The sequence below is a fragment of the Lepidochelys kempii genome, chromosome 15, assembly GCF_965140285.1.
Source record: "Lepidochelys kempii isolate rLepKem1 chromosome 15, rLepKem1.hap1, whole genome shotgun sequence".
In the NCBI taxonomy this organism is placed as follows: domain Eukaryota; kingdom Metazoa; phylum Chordata; order Testudines; family Cheloniidae; genus Lepidochelys; species Lepidochelys kempii.
Genome location: NC_136394.1, coordinates 12,083,944 through 12,102,049, shown reverse-complemented (window position 1 = coordinate 12,102,049; position 18,106 = coordinate 12,083,944). Strand labels below are relative to the sequence as shown.

At 43.1% G+C, this 18,106-nt stretch overlaps 1 protein-coding gene across 3 annotated transcripts in view; it reads right to left on the bottom strand.

Annotated features, from left to right (window-relative positions):
* Positions 1-17,773, bottom strand: part of LOC140898814 (sodium/glucose cotransporter 1) — a 47,127-nt gene extending 29,354 nt beyond the window's left edge. The window contains exons 1-3 of one of the 3 annotated variants that reach the window (XM_073313266.2): positions 17,559-17,773; positions 13,968-14,039; positions 705-809 (exon numbers count right to left, since the gene is read on the bottom strand). In XM_073313266.2, the coding sequence (XP_073169367.1) occupies positions 705-809; positions 13,968-14,039; positions 17,559-17,639 (258 nt within the window). In that variant the 5' untranslated portion in view covers positions 17,640-17,773. Of the gene's footprint in view, positions 1-704; positions 810-8,465; positions 8,609-13,967; positions 14,040-17,035; positions 17,483-17,558 lie in introns of those variants that run through there. The other 2 variants (XM_073313265.2, XM_073313269.2) reach the window with 2 other exon arrangements.
* Between the last annotated feature and the right edge of the window lie 333 nt (positions 17,774-18,106).

The following is an 18,106-nucleotide window of genomic DNA, read 5'->3' as shown; positions in this document are numbered from 1 at the left end:
TGAGAGGGGAAATACAGCATAAAGGGGGTATTCCGCAACTCCTGCATCTCCTCCTGGTGCACATATTGAATCCATGGAGGGTTACAGGTAGACTGACTGAGGAAAGGAGGCACATTATCTTACCCTTTTCCAAACCCTTACGGCCCTTCTGCCAATTCCAGACAGTAGTTGTAGTCATTTTAATCAAGTGAGGTGTTTAGTTATAGACAGGCTCTGCCCCCAGCAGGCTGAGAACAGAACAGCACTGATGGTGGATTACAAGGTAGCCTCTGAACTCCTTCGCAGCTGTATCTTAGCGGGAGGGGAATGAGAAGACAGAAGGAGAAAAGGGCTCTTCGGATCAGGAAAGGAGTGAAGACAACATTGAATTCCTCACTGCTGGGATGAAAGCAAAAATGATGACAACTCCCCCCAACTCCTACACACCACGCTCCCAGAAAAATGATGCAGAGGAGATCATGATTTCTTAATATAGCAATGGGATTTTCTTTCCCCACTGGCTGGACTGCAGGTGGGAGTGGTGAGAGAGGCTGGGGGAATGGGAATTGACATAAAGTGTTCTTGTGGTGGGTGATTCTGCCAGTCGCCAGCCCTGAGGGTTCTGACAGCATTAGACTGAGCTGGATTTTTAGACAATGTGGACTTACCTGATCTCTTTGGATACCCCTGGGGTTAAAATTTTATTTAAAATGTGTACCACTTACGTTCCATTCGAATCCTCCAGTGGCGATTCCTGCAGCTGCTCCTGTGCCTGCCAAGCCCACAAAGTGCCCACTACCAATGTTACTGGCAAACAGAGAGGCACCAATCTGGAAACAGAAGAACAGACATGGATCATAGATCCTGGGCTCAGGACAAATCTCTTAAAAACCGATGCTTATTTAGTGTTTTCAGATTTCCTGTGTGTCATCACTTAGGGATCTGAGTGCCCAACAATTTTGAAGGTCCCCCAATATTTTCTCCTCTTAAAACCCAACATTGCAGCCATCATCCCTACAAGCAAGGAGGACATAACAGGATGTTGCATATTAACTCAGCCAGAGGGGAAACTGGTAAATGGTAATACTCCGTCTTCCGCTGCAGGTGCACACGTGATCTCAACCCATACAGAATTACGACTCTTTGGAGAACTTGTCCAATTAACACATGGGTGATGTATTCCAGAATGAGCAGCCAATGGTCTAGGCCAGAGGCCCTGGCAGCTAGGGCAAAAGGCTGATGTGATATGTCTAACCTGCTCCAAGGACAAGTAGCTGATTCCTCCAGGAAAGTCAGATATAACTCTTTGGACTTAAGATCCAAAAGTCATTAAGGCCGGCTTCTATCTCCAGTGGGAAACACCCTTTTCATACTTGGTTTGCTTTCATCAAGGGGGCAATAGGTTAACTGAATTAGATTCTGACACTGCTGTCATAGGTACAGCACTGCACCCATGGGCATCTAAAGTACTGATCAAGGATTTGCAAATGAGGCATGTTGATATCTAAGACCTGTAAACATTCTGTATTGATCCCACAGAGAGAGTAATGGGTAGAATACAGCAACTGCTGACTGGAGAGATGCCAAAGAAAGAGAAAGAAATTAGCGCTGTATTAAAAATAGACAACAGCAATTCACAGGAGGGAGATCATACCTAAAAAGTCTCATTCTTCATCAAACAACTCAAAGAGACAATAGGAGAAAATGGAGAGAGAAGCTGTGAACATCATTTCCCTGTACTGAGAGTTTTGGAGGCAGTATAACACAGCAAACCATCAGAGGGGTAGCCGTGTTAGTCTGGATCTGTAAAAGTGGCAAAGAGTCCTGTGGCACCTTATAGACTCACCCATGAAAGCTTATGCTCCAATATGTCTGTTAGTCAATAAGGTGCCACAGGACTCTTTGCCGCTTTTACAGCAAACGATGATTTACAAGGTCAGGAACTGAAGTATTAGGGGTCAGACACTTGAATAAGGGGCGAAAAAAGACTGGCTTGGATATTACAAGCAGAGGGTACTCATGAGCTGCAGTGATTAGAAATGAAAAAAGTCAGTCAGTGAAGTGTTTTTCCCCACGCCTATTTATTCTTCAACATCTAGGAGAGACAAAGAAAGAAAGAAAAAGAAAGAAAGAAAGAATAAGGGAGGGGGTCTGAGTACTGACCAGTTGCCACTGCCCTTTGATAATTAAATATTATAATCACCTCTCAAATCTAATAAGAAAAGTAGTAGTTGTGGCACCTTAGAGACTAACCAATTTATTTGAGCATAAGCTTTCGTGAGCTACAGCTCACTTCATCGGATGCATACTGTGGAAAGTGTAGAAGATCTTTTTATACACACAAAGCATGAAAAAATACCTCCCCCCACCCCACTCTCCTGCTGGTAATTGATTACTTTAGATAAGCTCTCTCCTTACAATGTGTATGATAATCAAGTTGGGCCATTTCCAGCACAAATCCTGGGGGGGCGGGAACCGGATTTGTGCTGGAAATGGCCCAACTTGATTATCATACACATTGTAAGGAGAGTGATCACTTTAGATAAGCTAGTGGGGTGGGGGGAGGTATTTTTTCATGCTTTGTGTGTATAAAAAGATCTTCTAAACTTTCCACAGGATGCATCCGATGAAGTGAGCTGTAGCTCACAAAAGCTTATCCTCAAATAAATTGGTTAGTCTCTAAGGTGCCACAAGTCCTCCTTTTCTTTTTGCAAATACAGGCTAACACGGCTGTTACTCTGAAACCTCTCATATCTAATATAGACCATTCACATTAAAGGATCCCAAAGGGCTTTACAACACAGATATAGCGCTCCTGTGATTAACATACTTTCCTCATCCACTATATAGTCAGTTGGAATAAGTTTACATATCTATTGTAACTAGGGTGACCAGATGTCCTGATTTTATAGGGACAGTCCTGATATTTGGGGCTTTTTCTTATATAGGCTCTTCTATACCCCCCACCCCCGTTCCAATTTTTCACACTTGCTATCTGGTCACTCTAATTGTAACAGGTCTCAGAGTAGCAGCCGTGTTAGTCTGTATCCGCAAAAAGAGCACGAATACTTGTGGCACCTTAGAGGCTAACAAATTTATTAGAAATTTATTAAAAAACCAGTAGGAGAACACTTGAACCTCTCTGGCCACTCAGTAAGATTTAAGGGTGGCAATTTTGCAACAGAAAAGCTTCAAAAACAGATTCCAAAGGGAAACTGCTGAGCTTGAATTAATATGCAAACTAGATACCATTAACTTGGGTTTGAATAGAGACTGGGAGTGGCTGAGGCATTACACATATTGAATCTATTTCCTTAAGTTAAGTTCCTCACACCTTCTTGTCAACTGTCTAAATCGGCCATCTTGATTATCACTACAAAAGTTTTTTTCCTCCTGCTGATAATTAGCCTCTTACAGTTTGTATGGCAATTTCCACCTTCTCTATGTGTGTGTATATATCGTCTTACTATATGTTCCATTCTCTGCAACCGATGAAGTGGGCTGTAGCCCACGAAAGCTTATGCTCTAATAAATTTGTTAGTCTCTAAGGTGCCACAAGTACTCCTGTTCTAAATGTAACAAGGAGAGATACTCAGTGTCTACCACTGAAAGAAAGGTTGTAGGGTCCTGGGGGGGGTCTGAATGGTAGGGGAGGCAAAATCCCCCAAAACCCTAATCACTGTAGTGAGCTCTCCAATATCACAACAAAAATTAACTCAATCTTTGATCTTCAATCTTAACTTAATTTCAGTCTTCTTTTTTGAACTCATATGGATAGGAAGGGGGGATTTTAGTATAGAAATTAGCTACTGAAAATGCGGCTTGTATTAGTTAGGATATGTCAAAGCCAGGAATACAGTCTCCAGCTCCTGACTGCCAGTATTGTGCTTTAATCACTAGATAGTTCTTCCAGACACATTTTATATGCAAGATATGCCATGCATGTAACAAAACTGAACAGAGAATCCCATAACTTCTTTCCCCATTCCTATTTTCCCCTCATTTCTTCATAGTGCTCTCATGTTTTCTTCCAGTCTTTTTGTGAAGGAACAGCTCTCTCAGAACTACAGGGAATGTCTGTGTTCAATCCTGGATTTCCTTACACTTTTCCAATCAGTCCTGCCATCAAGAAACTTAACCTCTTTGTGACATCATAAGCATTTCCATAGTAATGCTTTGTGATATAACGAAACACTAGTGGCATCAGTGAATGAGTCAAAGAGGAAGAGCAAGCTAATTATAAAGATGAAAGCTCCTTCATGCGGCCAACACTATAACAGGGTTCAAAAAAGAACTAGATAAATTAATGGAGGATAGGTCCATCAATGGCTATTAGCCAAGAGGGGGAGGGATGGTGTCCCTAGCCCGTTTGCCAGAAGCTGGGAATGGGCAACAGGGGATGGATCACTTGATGATTACCTGTTCTGTTAATTCCCTCTGGGGCACCTGGCACTGGCCACTGTCAGAAGACAGGATACTGGGCTAGATGGACCTTTGGTCTGTCCCAGTAAGGCCGTTCTTATGTTATCTTCTTAAAGAGAAGGGATTCATTGTCCCCACATACATTTAATTCTGGACTTCCCCTGTGTTTTCCCACCAGGGCCCCAGAGTGGGAATTAAGCTTTTATCTTCCTTCAGACCTGTGAAAACATCTAAGAATAACAGCTCAGCAATGACATTACATGCCAAGTTCTGAGAAGCTCAGATCATCTACAGCTCTCACTGAAGTCAATGGGAATTGTGGATGCCCAGTACCTCTCAGGATTTGGCCAATAGGCCTGATCATGTTTCCACTGAAGTCAGTTGCCACTGCCTTTAATGGGAAAGGAGCAGTCTCTAAAAGAGAGAACAGTGTTAATGTCTTTTAAAAGAGAAGTAGGCAGGCTTTTTCCCTCAAAGAGATTTTAGCTGCACGACCGGCAACTGGAACTCATTGCTGAGAAGGCTGGCTTCAGGGCAAATATGAATGCTTTTTATTAAAACTTTATTGATTTATTTGGGGGAAAATTCTACATCTTGACTTTTAGCTCATCGTCAGCTGTTGTTCACTCAATCCCCTATAAATAAATTATTAAACCTCATTTTGAGTTATTAGGAATGCAGTCCTCAGAAATGATTAACCACATTATCCTCTGATTCTCATTAAATCTGTTCCTTCCACCCTAGCTGCTGCTTTAAAAGCTCAAAATAGCCTTTTTAACAGTCACACTGCACTTTCAACAGCTTCAGGTAACAAATGCAGCCAAAGAAAAGCCCAAAAAAATGACAGCTGCAGCTACCATGCCTGTAGTGCCCCTAAATGTGGGGCACATTGGCGCACTCACCCTCACAGGAACATTTCCAGCTTTACCCAAGCAGCTCTGTATTTTCCTTGTTAATTTTTAAAGAAAAATACAAAGCCAAACAAAAAACAATGCAACTAGCAAAAGATTTCAGTTAACACAACAGCCATTATTCCTGGTTTCAGAACAAAGCAATGCAAATATTTCAAATCTATTGCTTTGTATTTCTGTTTCTCTCTTTGATATAGGAAAGACCATCTGCTGGAGGATCATAAGATCAGCATATATTAGTTACAAATGTAATTATATAGGATATCTTTGAATTCAGAACTGGGAAAATAGATTTCCATGGTTTGCTCCAATACTTTTGTAATCTGTAGCAAGAAAAAGTTATGTGGACAAGGTTAGCTGATGGTTGGCAGCATTTATGGCAGCTACTATGATTAAGGGTACATTTATGTCACAGAGGTCACGGAAGACACGGAATCCATGACTTCCAGAGACCTCCCTGACATTTTTCTGCTTCAGCTCCTGGGGCCCTGGGACCGGAGCTGGCAGCCAGTGGGACCCGTGCAGGGTTCCAGCGAGGGATGACAGCTTCCTCAGGGTCCCCCTGCAGGGTTCCAGGACAGGCAACTGCCTCCTCTGGGTTCCAGTGAGAGACAGCACACGTGTATGCACAGGGGGCGGGGTGGGGGAGAGGGGTGTTGGAAGAGATCTTCAAAGGAGCTGAATTCCCTTAGGCTGCTTGGTCAATTCCAGCCTTGTTCTAGAAACATTGTAGACAGCATGAGCAAAGGTAGAAAAACTAAGACTTAAACTCTGGATTGTCCCCAACAGGGCTGGATACTAAAATCTGATCAGTCAGAGTAGGTGGGTACTGTAATATAACCCCTCATTAGCTAAAGGATTCTGACCTATTTTCCAAGCTTCTCTATGTTACCATACAGTTATTCCTTCACGACAGGGCCAGCACATTACCATTTTCAGGAATCTGGCCATTAATCACCTCCCCTTATTCCAGAGGTCTGATGAGTTAGATGAGTGTGATTTTTTCTTTTCCCCTCTGAACTGATCTAAGAGATACAGAGCTTGCACAGGCTGCAAGGCCCTAACGATACACTTGCTCCACCTGTTTCCCTGCTGAGGGGATTGCACGGAGTAAGGTTCCCTCCACCAGTTAGGATGGACTGGAACTAGGAGAGGGAGAGGGCAGGAGGGCTTGCAAAGGAAGGGGTCAATTGTTCAGCTAGTGAGGGATAGTGGAAAGAGAGGAGATGAAAGATTAGGGGAAGGGGAGAAGGATTGGTGACAGGGAAACACATGGTAAAAAAGTGAACTGGGAAGAGAGGAAATGTGGAACATTAACGAGTTTAAAATCTTTTGACAAGGGCTCACTATTCAGAAAATTACCATCAGGCTGCAGCTATATGAAAGTAACTATATTTTACATGTTATTCATTAATCTAGTCACCTTATTATTTTCATTAACTTTTTGATGCCCAGAAGTCCTGGTGCTTGCTGCCCCACAGGCCTCATAAAGACCCTGGAAATCCTACACTTTGCCTAGCAGCCTAAATGAAAAATTCCCTAGTCCCTACAATGTGCTATACATACCACTCCTCTCCTAACCTAATGCTGGGCCTCTTTTGGTGGTGACTTTACCGTTGTGGAATGAAACTGGTTCGTCTACTTCATTCTTTTGGGACACAAAAGTGCATGAGTGCAAATCTACAGCTCTCCCGACCCTTAACCACTCGGAAAACCTGCATATTGCTTAGTACCTCTGTAAAATCTCATTGTAGATCTGTCAAGACTCAGCTCCTTGAGAAAGGAAAGCCGGTTTGCTATTCTGCTGCCCTCCTAACGACTCCGTACGTTCTACATTTTGTATTACCACCTAATCAAGTAATTTTTAAATGCCACACAATTCTTTAACTAAAAAGAGATGGACATGCATCTCTCAAGAATCCTAGGCTTTGCTGCACAGCGTAATCACCTGTGTCCCCCTTGTTGAAGTGCAATTATTTACCTCTTCAAACCTTCAGTTGTTTAGGCACCTCACTGGGACTTCATAGGAGCATGATGAGTGTGAGATCAGCACAGCTGCTGCTACTTGCTAGGAAGCCAGCTTGATACCTTAGCCCCTCCACTCTTAGATATGTAGGCACCTGACCCAACACCTCCCATCTTGGGAAGAGGCATCCCACTGAAGGGCTTGGAGAAATCTATAGGTGTTTGATTTACTGTATTTTTTACTTTCCTATCAAAGCTTCACTTTGATCGAATTTATGGTTGGTCTTTTTATCTTGAACAACCATCATTGTTCACCCTGTCTCTTGCCCTGGGCCAAGACTAAAAGTGTCCACTCCAACTAGGGACAGGAAACAAAATATTTATCCCCAGTAGCCACCCCTAGGCTTCTTACAGCCCTGCTAAATTCAACAAACAGGCAAAACTTTGAGTATACAATAATCCTCTGGACACAATGATCAGAGAAACCTATCCAGTGGGCAACAGTGAAACATGGCCATATTAAACTGAAGTGACAATTATCTGAATGTTCCAATTCTCTCTCTTTTCTGACTGCTGAATGTTACACATTTACTGTTGCCCTAAGCCTTGGCCTGTTCAGCCCTTAGGTTAATATGTCACCGATCCTGAATGGGAGAGCTAATTTAATTTCTGTTTTAAGGGTAACACACAAACAAGTCTCCATATATTTCCCAGTTACCATTAACTAAAGACTTCATGTTTAACAATAATGTCTGATCCCTAGAGAATTTATGTTCTTTGTCTTCTCTGCTCCTTTAATACTTATTCCTTAAGAATAGATTAGGCTTTGACATCTCTTTGTGAATCAGAGCTCCTTGGTATTTGAGGCCCTGACTTGACATTTTTATTATTGTGTATGTTTATTTCCAGGGCCCTGTCAATACTGAGAGATTGGCCACATACCCAGGATTATCAAGATTTCTGTTTGCATACTTCCCTACACTGGTAAGACAAGGCACTGTCTGCAGCCAATTATCTGGCTGAACTCCTCACCCTTCTAACTAAGGGGTGGAGGAAGGAAAACTCCGTTTCCATGGTCAAGAGTTATGATGTTGAAAGTTGGCTTTTGAAAGGAGCCACAAGTAGCTACAACTGAAGTAATTGAAGCAACCTTGAGCGCTAAGGATTACCAGATCCAGACACACTCACTGATCGCCCAGTAATGAGCAAGTGCTGAGAGAATGCAGAATCAGTCAACGCTTCGCTCAGCTGATGCAGCAACTCATGGTGTTGGACGCCATCAGGTGGTTGAGGGACATCTACATAGAACACATCACAGGACGTCGGCAATACCAGGAGGGATGAGCTGAGTGCCAATGAGAAGTGCAGTCAGGAAAGTAACAAATACTTTCCTCATAGATTGTATTTTCTAAATGGACAACCAACCTAATTCTCAATTATTGAGGGACAATCTCCAGTCATTGATATATTTTGCTTTCCACAACCAAATCTCTGTACAACCTTTCATGAGTGATGTACCCGAGTATTTGGATTCTAATATCTAAACTGTACTGTTAAATCCGTTCACCTAAATTTGGGTTATTGCAGACTATGTACACTATGTATCATATTACTTTTAAAAACTAACTTTATAGTTGTGGATAATCTAAGCACTATACCCAGATGTACAGATGCTCTTTTCCCAACCTATGTGTTATATAATTTTTTTAACATTAGCTTTAACAAAATTTTTAAATCTTTTATTGGACCAACTTCTGTCGATGAGAGAGAAGGTTTCAAGCTTACATAGAGCTCTTCTTCCAGTCTGGGAGAGGTGCTCCCAATCTCACAGCAAAATGCAAGGTGGTACAGATTTTTCAGCATAAGTAGTTAGCACATATTGTAAGGGACCATTCTAGGTAGAGTGGCCTGTTAATACCTCTGCAGTCATAGGACATACATGTCTTTCCTGAACATCTGTGCCTGAATCCTCAAGAGTAAAAACAATTCATTTGGTATTGTTCCCTTTTTAGAGCAGGCCCAAGGAGAGGCCACAGCTTCCATGTCCTATGGGAATGAACCGTGGACCTCTGGCAATCAATGAGAATGAGAGTTACACTGAATCCTCTCATTAATTATTGGAGCTATTGAATCCAATTAATCTCTGGCACTGCTGACTTAAGGGGAGCAATACTAAAGGATGAATTGGGCCCACAGACTGGATGGAACAGCTAGCCAGTGCACACTCTGTGCCTCATCCTGGTAAATGCCGACCATCCTCAATTCCCATGAAAGTCAATTTTTGAGCCAAACATAGGAGCCAAAAGTGGGCAGGTTTTGCCTAATTCAACTGCATTATCCCCCTTTACAGTTAGAGAAACTAGACACAGAGGAGAAAGTGACTTGTCCACTCACACAAGCAAGTCAGTGTCAGATGCCAGATTACACTCCAGTTCACCTGACTGCCAGCCCCTCATCTAGAGACACAAGGTGGGTGAGGTAATAACATAAAAGATATTATCAATAAAAGTTATTACTTCACCCATCTTAACAACAAGGAGTCTAGTGGCACCTTAAAGAAGTGGGGGTTTTTACCCACGAAAGCTTATGCACAAATAAATCTGTTGGTCTTTAAGGTGCCACCGGACTCCTTGTTGTTTTTGTGGATACAAACTAACATGGCTACCCCCTGATACTTCACCCATCTTGTCTCTCTAATATCCTGTTGTTGGATCATATTAAAGAAGTTCTGTATTAAAATCACAAATGAGTTTGATTCCCCATAGTTTAAATTCCAGGGTATTACTAATTAAGAAGTCTCTTGGTTTTTGGTACTGTTTCTCTCCCTCTTTGTGTGAAACTTGCAAGCTGCTAATTGTGCTAGTACATTCTAAGACAGAGTCTGTTTTCAAAGCAATTCTTTGTAACAACAACTACTCACACAGAGACTCAAAGCAATACTCTGTAACAACAGAAACAGCACCCAGAGACTCCCCGCCCTTTTGTTGTATTCATCTCACTTTGTTAACAATTGTGATTAAAATAGAGATAGAGGATGTATGTGGATGGATGTTTGGTGTGGATAATAACTGAACAATCAGGGAGGTGCCAGCCTAAGAATCCAGTGTCCATCGGCTGAAGAAGGCATCAAGTGGAAATAACCAGAGGGCCCCCCCACCCCCCACCCCCCGGAGGGCAGACTGGAATCCACCCAACAGCCTCAAGAATGGGAGAACCAAAGAACAAGATAACATCTGGCAGCACGGAGCCGTCAGGAATGTGACATCTGCTGATTGATTCAGCAACAGCATGATGAAGCAATTCCCATAGACTGACATAGGAAGAAATTCCTATAAAACTGGACTCTGGAAAGTGAGAACTTTGGGGTCCGATTCTTCAAACCAACTTCCAGGAGCATCAGATGTGTATCTGATGAGGCCCTGCTCCCTCCTGATGTCCAGGCCACCTGGCCAGTGGCTTGGCATGAGCAACTCTAAGGCTGGTAACTATAACAACCTTGCAGAAACTGTTTGTGTGTTTGTATGAATTAATGTGTGAATAAATATGAGATTGAATGGAATGTTATAGCTATAACTGCTTACTATGATTCTTTCTGTATTCACAATAAATGTGGTATTTTGCCTTTTCCCTTTTAATAAGATCCTACTGGTTTTTATTTTATTGGTAACACTGTGACTGACCCGGCTACAACTACTTTGCATATAGCCCCTCATCTAGCCTCCTAGACCACAGCTGCACCATTAAAATTAACAGATTCATATTATTGTTCCTATCAGGAAGTAGTCCTGGAGAAGCCACAACTAGAAACTTCCATGAATGTGGAATCAACAAAGAACAGGGAAAAAACACCATCCTTGTTTCTTTTCTTAATCTTCAACCTATGCCCGTAGCTGCTTGGTATAGCAGGGAACAGCATAACTGAAGAATGAAGCTAATCCAATGGAAATTTAATTTCTATACTAGGTTATTAGAAATATATTTTCTTTTATTATCTATTGCAGAAAGCAATGAATCATGTAAGCAAGTCCAAAGGAACTAATATACTATGGTGGGAAGGGTCCATTTATAAAGCAACATCCACATTCTACAGACTTGGGAAATAAGTCATCCAGGTTTCCCTGGAACATGCTCACATGATTATAATCACACATGGCACTGCCCCAGGGTGAAGCCAGGAAGTGGCACTTTTTCCAAAATATTACATATTGCATTAGCTGTCGCAGCACGAAGCAGGTAATTCCTGCTTTTTTTGAACTTTTAATGTTATTTCCCCCTCCCCCCCCCCCCCAGAGGCTCAACCCCCACCCAGACTCTGAAACCAGGGAAAGTGCACATTCCCTTGAGCAGAGTAGCCCTCCAGGTGAGCCCCTTTGCACTGCTTTAAAGAACAAAGGGGACTTGAAGCTTCCCTAAAGGGGCAGCTGGGAATTCCCCTGACACAGGGGAGTCCCCCAGAGTCATAAAGCAAGGTAGCCAGCTTTACATTGCCTAAGCCCCTTGTCCATGTCAGAGGCCAGAGGGGATGATCCTGTACTGCCAGAATTGTCTCTAGGATTAACGTTTGCTTAGCTATCTTTGCCTCCCTGCTACACTGTGAGCTCAGTGCAGCTGAGGATCTACATTCCTGATTACATTCTCATTAATCCTTCACTTTAGAACACCTACATACCTCCCTGTGACGTAATAGGAAATCTCTTCCTCTCCACCCTGGCAGCACCAAAGCAAAAGACGTGGCAAACTCTCAAATCCCTAGTTAAACACTTTGCTGAATAGAATAACTATTTCTGTCTGTGTTCTTCCCCAGTAACCAGTATTAGTTTGGTGGTGGTAGCGGCCATTCCAAGGATAACGGGGGTAATATTTTGTACCTTGGGGAAGTTTTGACCTAAGCTGGTAAAGATAAGCTTAGGAGGTTTTTCATGCAGGTCCCCACATCTGTACCCTAGAGTTCAGAGTGGGGGAGGAACCGTGACATGGTATTGTTAATGTAAGTGTTTAACTAGGGATTTGAGAGTTTGCCACGTCTTTTGCTTTGGTGCTGCCAGGGTGGAGAGGAAGAGATTTCCTATTACGTCACAGGGAGGTATGTAGGTGTTCTAAAGTGAAGGATTAATGAGAATGTAATCAGGAATGTAGATCCTCAGCTGCACTGAGCTCACAGTGTAGCAGGGAGGCAAAGATAGCTAAGCAAACGTTAATCCTAGAGACAATTCTGGCAGTACAGGATCATCCCCTCTGGCCTCTGACATGGACAAGGGGCTTAGGCAATGTAAAGCTGGCTACCTTGCTTTATGACTCTGGGGGACTCCCCTGTGTCAGGGGAATTCCCAGCTGCCCCTTTAGGGAAGCTTCAAGTCCCCTTTGTTCTTTAAAGCAGTGCAAAGGGGCTCACCTAGGCCTGAGGGTCTGACCCATGGTGTTTTTGCGCCACTGGGCTGGATTCCCCTGCTGCCTTGCACCTTGTGTCATCATTTGCACCTGAAGGTTGTTTTATACTCACTATTCACAGGTATAAAGAATTACACAAGGTGCAAGACAGCAGAGGATCAGGCCTAGTGCATTTACAGTCACTCAGTCACGGGTTCTGACTTACCACTATGTTATCCATTTTCATGGCAGTGTCACTCCATTGATTAAACAAAACAAAGTTTACCTTAAAATAACTTTGAGATTCTCTATTTCACAATGGTTTCTATTAGCACCTGAATTTTCTCAGGCCTAATCTACTCATGAGATCCTCCTCCTGCTGGGAAATACAATGCTTTTATCATTAAAATGGCAGCCCCAACTCCTCCCCAATTCAGGCAATACTGAATGGAGACACTGAAAAAGTGGCAGGGATTTCTGAAAGCTGTTTTGAAAATTCTTACAGTCAGTAAATATTTATTTAGTTCTCTAAGGCCCCAATCATGTCATTGGATTCACATGGACAGAGCCCGGCATCAAATTCCTCTCAAGTGCAAAGGTCCTGCCCCATGGGTCCAATTGCAGGATCAGGTAGTTATTATAACAAATCACTGACGTCTTCCTTCCAAGCTGAACTGCAAAGATAACCATGAAAGTACCATATTAGTGACACCTAGACAATGCATCACATTTGTCTAGAAGGTTTTCTGCTTTGCCAGGAAGATTCATTCACTAGAGAAAGGGTGACCTAATGGAGAGAGCACTGGACTAACTCAGGTGACTTGGGTTCTACTCTCAGCCCTTCCACTGACCTTAGGCAAGTCACTTCTGTCTGTGACTCAGTTTCCCCATCTTAAAACGGAGATAATGATACTTATCTCCTCTGTAAAGCATTTTTAGATATACAGCTTAAAATGTGCTATATAAGTGCTAAGTACTATTATTATAAACGTAAACTCTGACTTGTTATCAGTAATTTATTATGAACATTCCAGGGTTCTCCTTGCAATGTTACAACAAAGGACTAGATTACGCAGCCACATGAAGGCAATACAGCAGCACCACAGAAACCACACCTACAAATCAATTCCTTTCTGTACCTTGTACCTAACAGCAATCACCTCACATGAGTCAGGCCCTCAGTGGAAAACTTCGGTGGGTCCGGAGCAAATAGTAAGTACACGGCATTCAATAAAATGCTGACGTGATAAAGTGATGAGCAGCCAAACATTGTGTGTGGTGTGGAGTGAAAGTACAATTCCTTTGTGTGTGTATTGCACTTACCGGCCACCACACCATGCTCCGTCCAGCTAGGAAGAATCCACCAACAGTCCCGCGGTTTGTTGAGAACATGGCCTGATAAAAAAAAAAAAAAAATGGTTAAAATTTTCAGCTCTAATAAGCCAAATTTAGCCTGATGGCATCAACAGCCAGGGCAGTGATGAGAAAGAAAAATTAACGTAATGATCAAAAATGGCCAAGGGAGAAAGATTTTGAAGGGAATAATATGACCTGACAATGACTGAGCAATGATTCTTATATCAATCTATAAATTAACCATTCAAGCTTTATTGCTTCAACTTTCATTACACGAAGCCTGCAAAACCCAAATCTAAACACTGCACATATTAAAATACAATGAACTATACAATAAAAATAAAACACAAGAAAGGCATCACTAACCAAGGGCCTTGCCTGCAAACTGTCACTCATGGGAGCACTCCTGAAGGTGAGCAGGCCTCAAAACTGCTGATGTAGAGAGTTTTATGTTCATGCACTAGAAATGTCATACCTAGCTTCCAGAGTGGTAGCTGTGTTAGTCTGTATCAGCAAAAATGAGAAGTCCTTGTGGCACCTTAGAGACTAACACATTTATTTGGGGTTTTAGCCCACGAAAGCTCATGCCCAAATAAATGTGTTAGTCTCTAAGGTGCCACAAGGACTCCTCGTTGTTTATACCTAGCTTTCTTACTCAATACTAGTGTGGTCCAGAGTTTCCCTGCAGGAATCTACTTGCATGGCAATTTAACCTTTCCTGTTCTGATAAGATCATCAAGGTACCCGCACTTCACTTTTTAGCCTTTCTTCACTTCCACAGAGTAGCCAGTTAAGAATTACTTTCCTCACTCTCATTTTATATGTCAGGAGTGACTTTATGGGAAGTTTACATCACATTTTTCACAGGGCCTGATCCAAAACCCTTTGCAAACAATGATCCTTTGGATCGGGCCCAGAGAGGGTGTGAGAAAAAGTGAGCCAGATCATTGATCCTAATATAGAAGCAAGAAAACAAACAAACAGGGGCATGTTTCAGAGTAACAGCCGTGTTAGTCTGTATTTGCAAAAAGAAAAGGAGGACTTGTGGCACCTTAGAGACTAACCAATTTAGTCTCATCGGATGCATTCAGTGGAAACTGCAGCAGACTTTATATACACACAGAGAATATGAAACAATACCTCCTCCCATCCCACTGTCCTGCATGTTTCACTACATACAATAGTTGAATCAAGAGGCACATTTAACATTAAACTTCTTAGAAACTATTCAGAACTAGAAACTTCAATGCTCCAGTGCCTGACATACCACCTGCCAGCCCTCTTCTGCCCCAGGAGTTTATGTTACAAAGAATTACAGTCAATAATAAATTACAATAATCACACTTCAGGTCAGATTGTACCTTTAAGGCACAAGCCTGGTTCCCTCCCAGAGCTCCCCAAGATGCAATGGAAGTGTTTCTGCCACAACACTCCTTAGAGGAGAGCATGCTGCACCCTTCTGAGTCAATGGACAGCTTGGCTGGCTAGAATGGGCTGATGCGGGGGCCTCCTCCCCATTCTTCCCTGCTCAGCTGAGGTTGCTTGCACCTCAGGGTGCGCTAGGAAGAAGCAGTGCTCTCATGAAAGGTATGGGCCCTCAATTGTGTTTTGCTTCTATGGGACGGAAAATAAATGGACAGCCTCTCTGGTACAATCCAACCCTTGGCCTCCAATACACTCGGCCAGAGGTACAGGTGCAGGTACTTCACATCTTCTAAGTGCTGAACAAACTTTAACTAATTCATTGGCCTCAAAAGTTAATCACTTTTCAAAAGTCTGACAGGCTGCTAGTGTGGAAGATTTTGTCTGCAGCTGCTGCTCTGCTCTATGGCATGGACTCCTGGGTTATTTCAGGGGAGTGCACAGGTCGGTCACCGAGGGGCAGATTTCCCTGATTCATTCTGGGTAACTGCTGGCTCTTTCCTCAAGGGACTAGCAGCATTTTCCCCAAGGACAGTCTCTGATTTCTCCTCAGATAGAATACACAAACTCTGTTCCTGAAAGGGATCTCAGCTCTTCAACCAAGTGACACACTAGTGTTTTCCACTAAGGTAACATCAGTACAAACACTATCTGCCCTTTTCCTTTGAACCCTGCAGACTCAAGACTTATTCTAACAGGACAATATCTGCCTTTCACCCACTAAGTGCAAAATAATTCTTCTCTTCCTAAGGCTGCAGTCTCCGTACTTCCCGCTGCATCATCAGCATGCTTCAGGAGGAGGCACAATCCTATCTGGGCTTTAAACAGAAAAGACCCGAACACCAGCAGCATTTGTCCTCACTGAGATTTGTTCCTCCTCGGAGTCTACATGCACCTGCTCTCTGCAGTGAAGTCTTACTGATGAAAAGCTGGCATTCTCCTGTGTCCAGACCGTGTCTGTGCTCTCGTCCATTTCATATCCATCCTGCAGCAATCCCCGTCTCCCACTCCATTACCATCTCTCCTCCACCTTTAGCTCTATTCCAATCCATACCCATTTACAACTCAGTCCAGTACTCGCCCCCCATTCCTACCACAATCAACCCCACTGCAATCCCCATTTACCCCACCTCTCACACTTCACCCCAACTACTACTCCATCACAAATTCCCATTTGCAGGCTCCTCTGCTCCAGCACCCCAAAGTCCATCCCCACTCACCACTGCTACCATCCCATTCCCATTTTCACCCCCACTCTGTTCCTTACAGGTCCCCACTCTAATTGGCTAAAAATGTCCACTTCACCATTATCCTGATCTCCATCCATTGGCCTTCTCCTATAGTCCCTTCCCCATCCATACCCCTTCTTCATCCCAGCCCCATCTATCCTCTCCTCCACTACCATCTCATCATCTTCACCTCCAATTCAGATCTCATACCCTGGTATCCTACTGCCCCACTGAAGCCCAACTTAATCCCCATCCTGCCAACTTTCAGCCCATCCCCCAGTTAAGCAGCAGGCAATTTACACAATTGTAGTTTTAATTTATGAAGCCATTTTCTTAAAACCGAATAAACCACACTTTCATTAAGAAAGGAAGATCCAGACATACCCATACTCCCACTGCTAGGACTACCACAAAATAGATGACTATGACTGAGATGTCAGCAGGGTTATTGATTTTTTCAGAGGAGTCCATCCTGCCTGCTTCTCCGGCACCTTTCCTTCTTCTTCTCTCCTTATAATGTCTCTCACAGACTTCAGGTTAATGATAAACCCTTGTCGTCCCCCTCTCTCTTGTATAATATGTAACTTTAGATTCACTTGTATGGATACAAAGCAAAGCTGATGTTCTTTCTTGAGCTGTGATTTGCTCCAAAAAACTGCTCCCCTATTACAGCTGTTGCTGATTTCAGAGCCAAAGACCGACCCGAAGTCACATCCCCCGGAGAAGGTGCTCAGAGCTGTTGCAGACAGAGAGCAGAGTCTGGGAAGGAGTGAGCTGTGGAAGGAGTGGCTTGGACACAATATACCCAGTGTATGCACCTCACTGTTTGCAGATACTCTTCCTGGAGAGGTTGTTCCTGTAAATCTGGTCATAGAATTAATTGTTTCCTTGAGAAATTGATACTTACCAAGCCCAAAGAAAGAGTGACTGACACTCTGGGAAACCCCACAGTTCCATGAGCTAATACTCCTGCTGTGCCATCCCTCATCCCAGCAGGAATACACAATGGAGGTACAGCTCAGCATTTCTGGAACAAGACAATAGGAAGCCACTATTATCACTTACATCTAGATCTTTATAGCGATGTGTCTCAGCCATAAATTTGAGATCCAGAAATGAACGCTCTCCATCCCAGTGTTCAGAACCAGGGTTTTTGTTCTGCCCACGGTGGCAAGCTATGATGTTCTAATTCCAGATTCAAATAACTCCCAAAGTTCCGTGGTGCTTAGGTATGGTTCCATATGCAGTTATTTATTCTTGGAGTTGAAAATTTGACCAAACAAAATGACCTGATGCAAAAAAGAGAACTCAAAATGTGGGGCAGGCTGTGATTTTCCATGGAGCTTCTAAGTCACTCAGAAACAGCCCCTGAAAAGGGAAGTTTCCTCAGCTCCCTGTGATCCTCTCTCATTGAGCAGGAGGTGGATATCACAGCCAAGATCAGAGGGGTGCAGG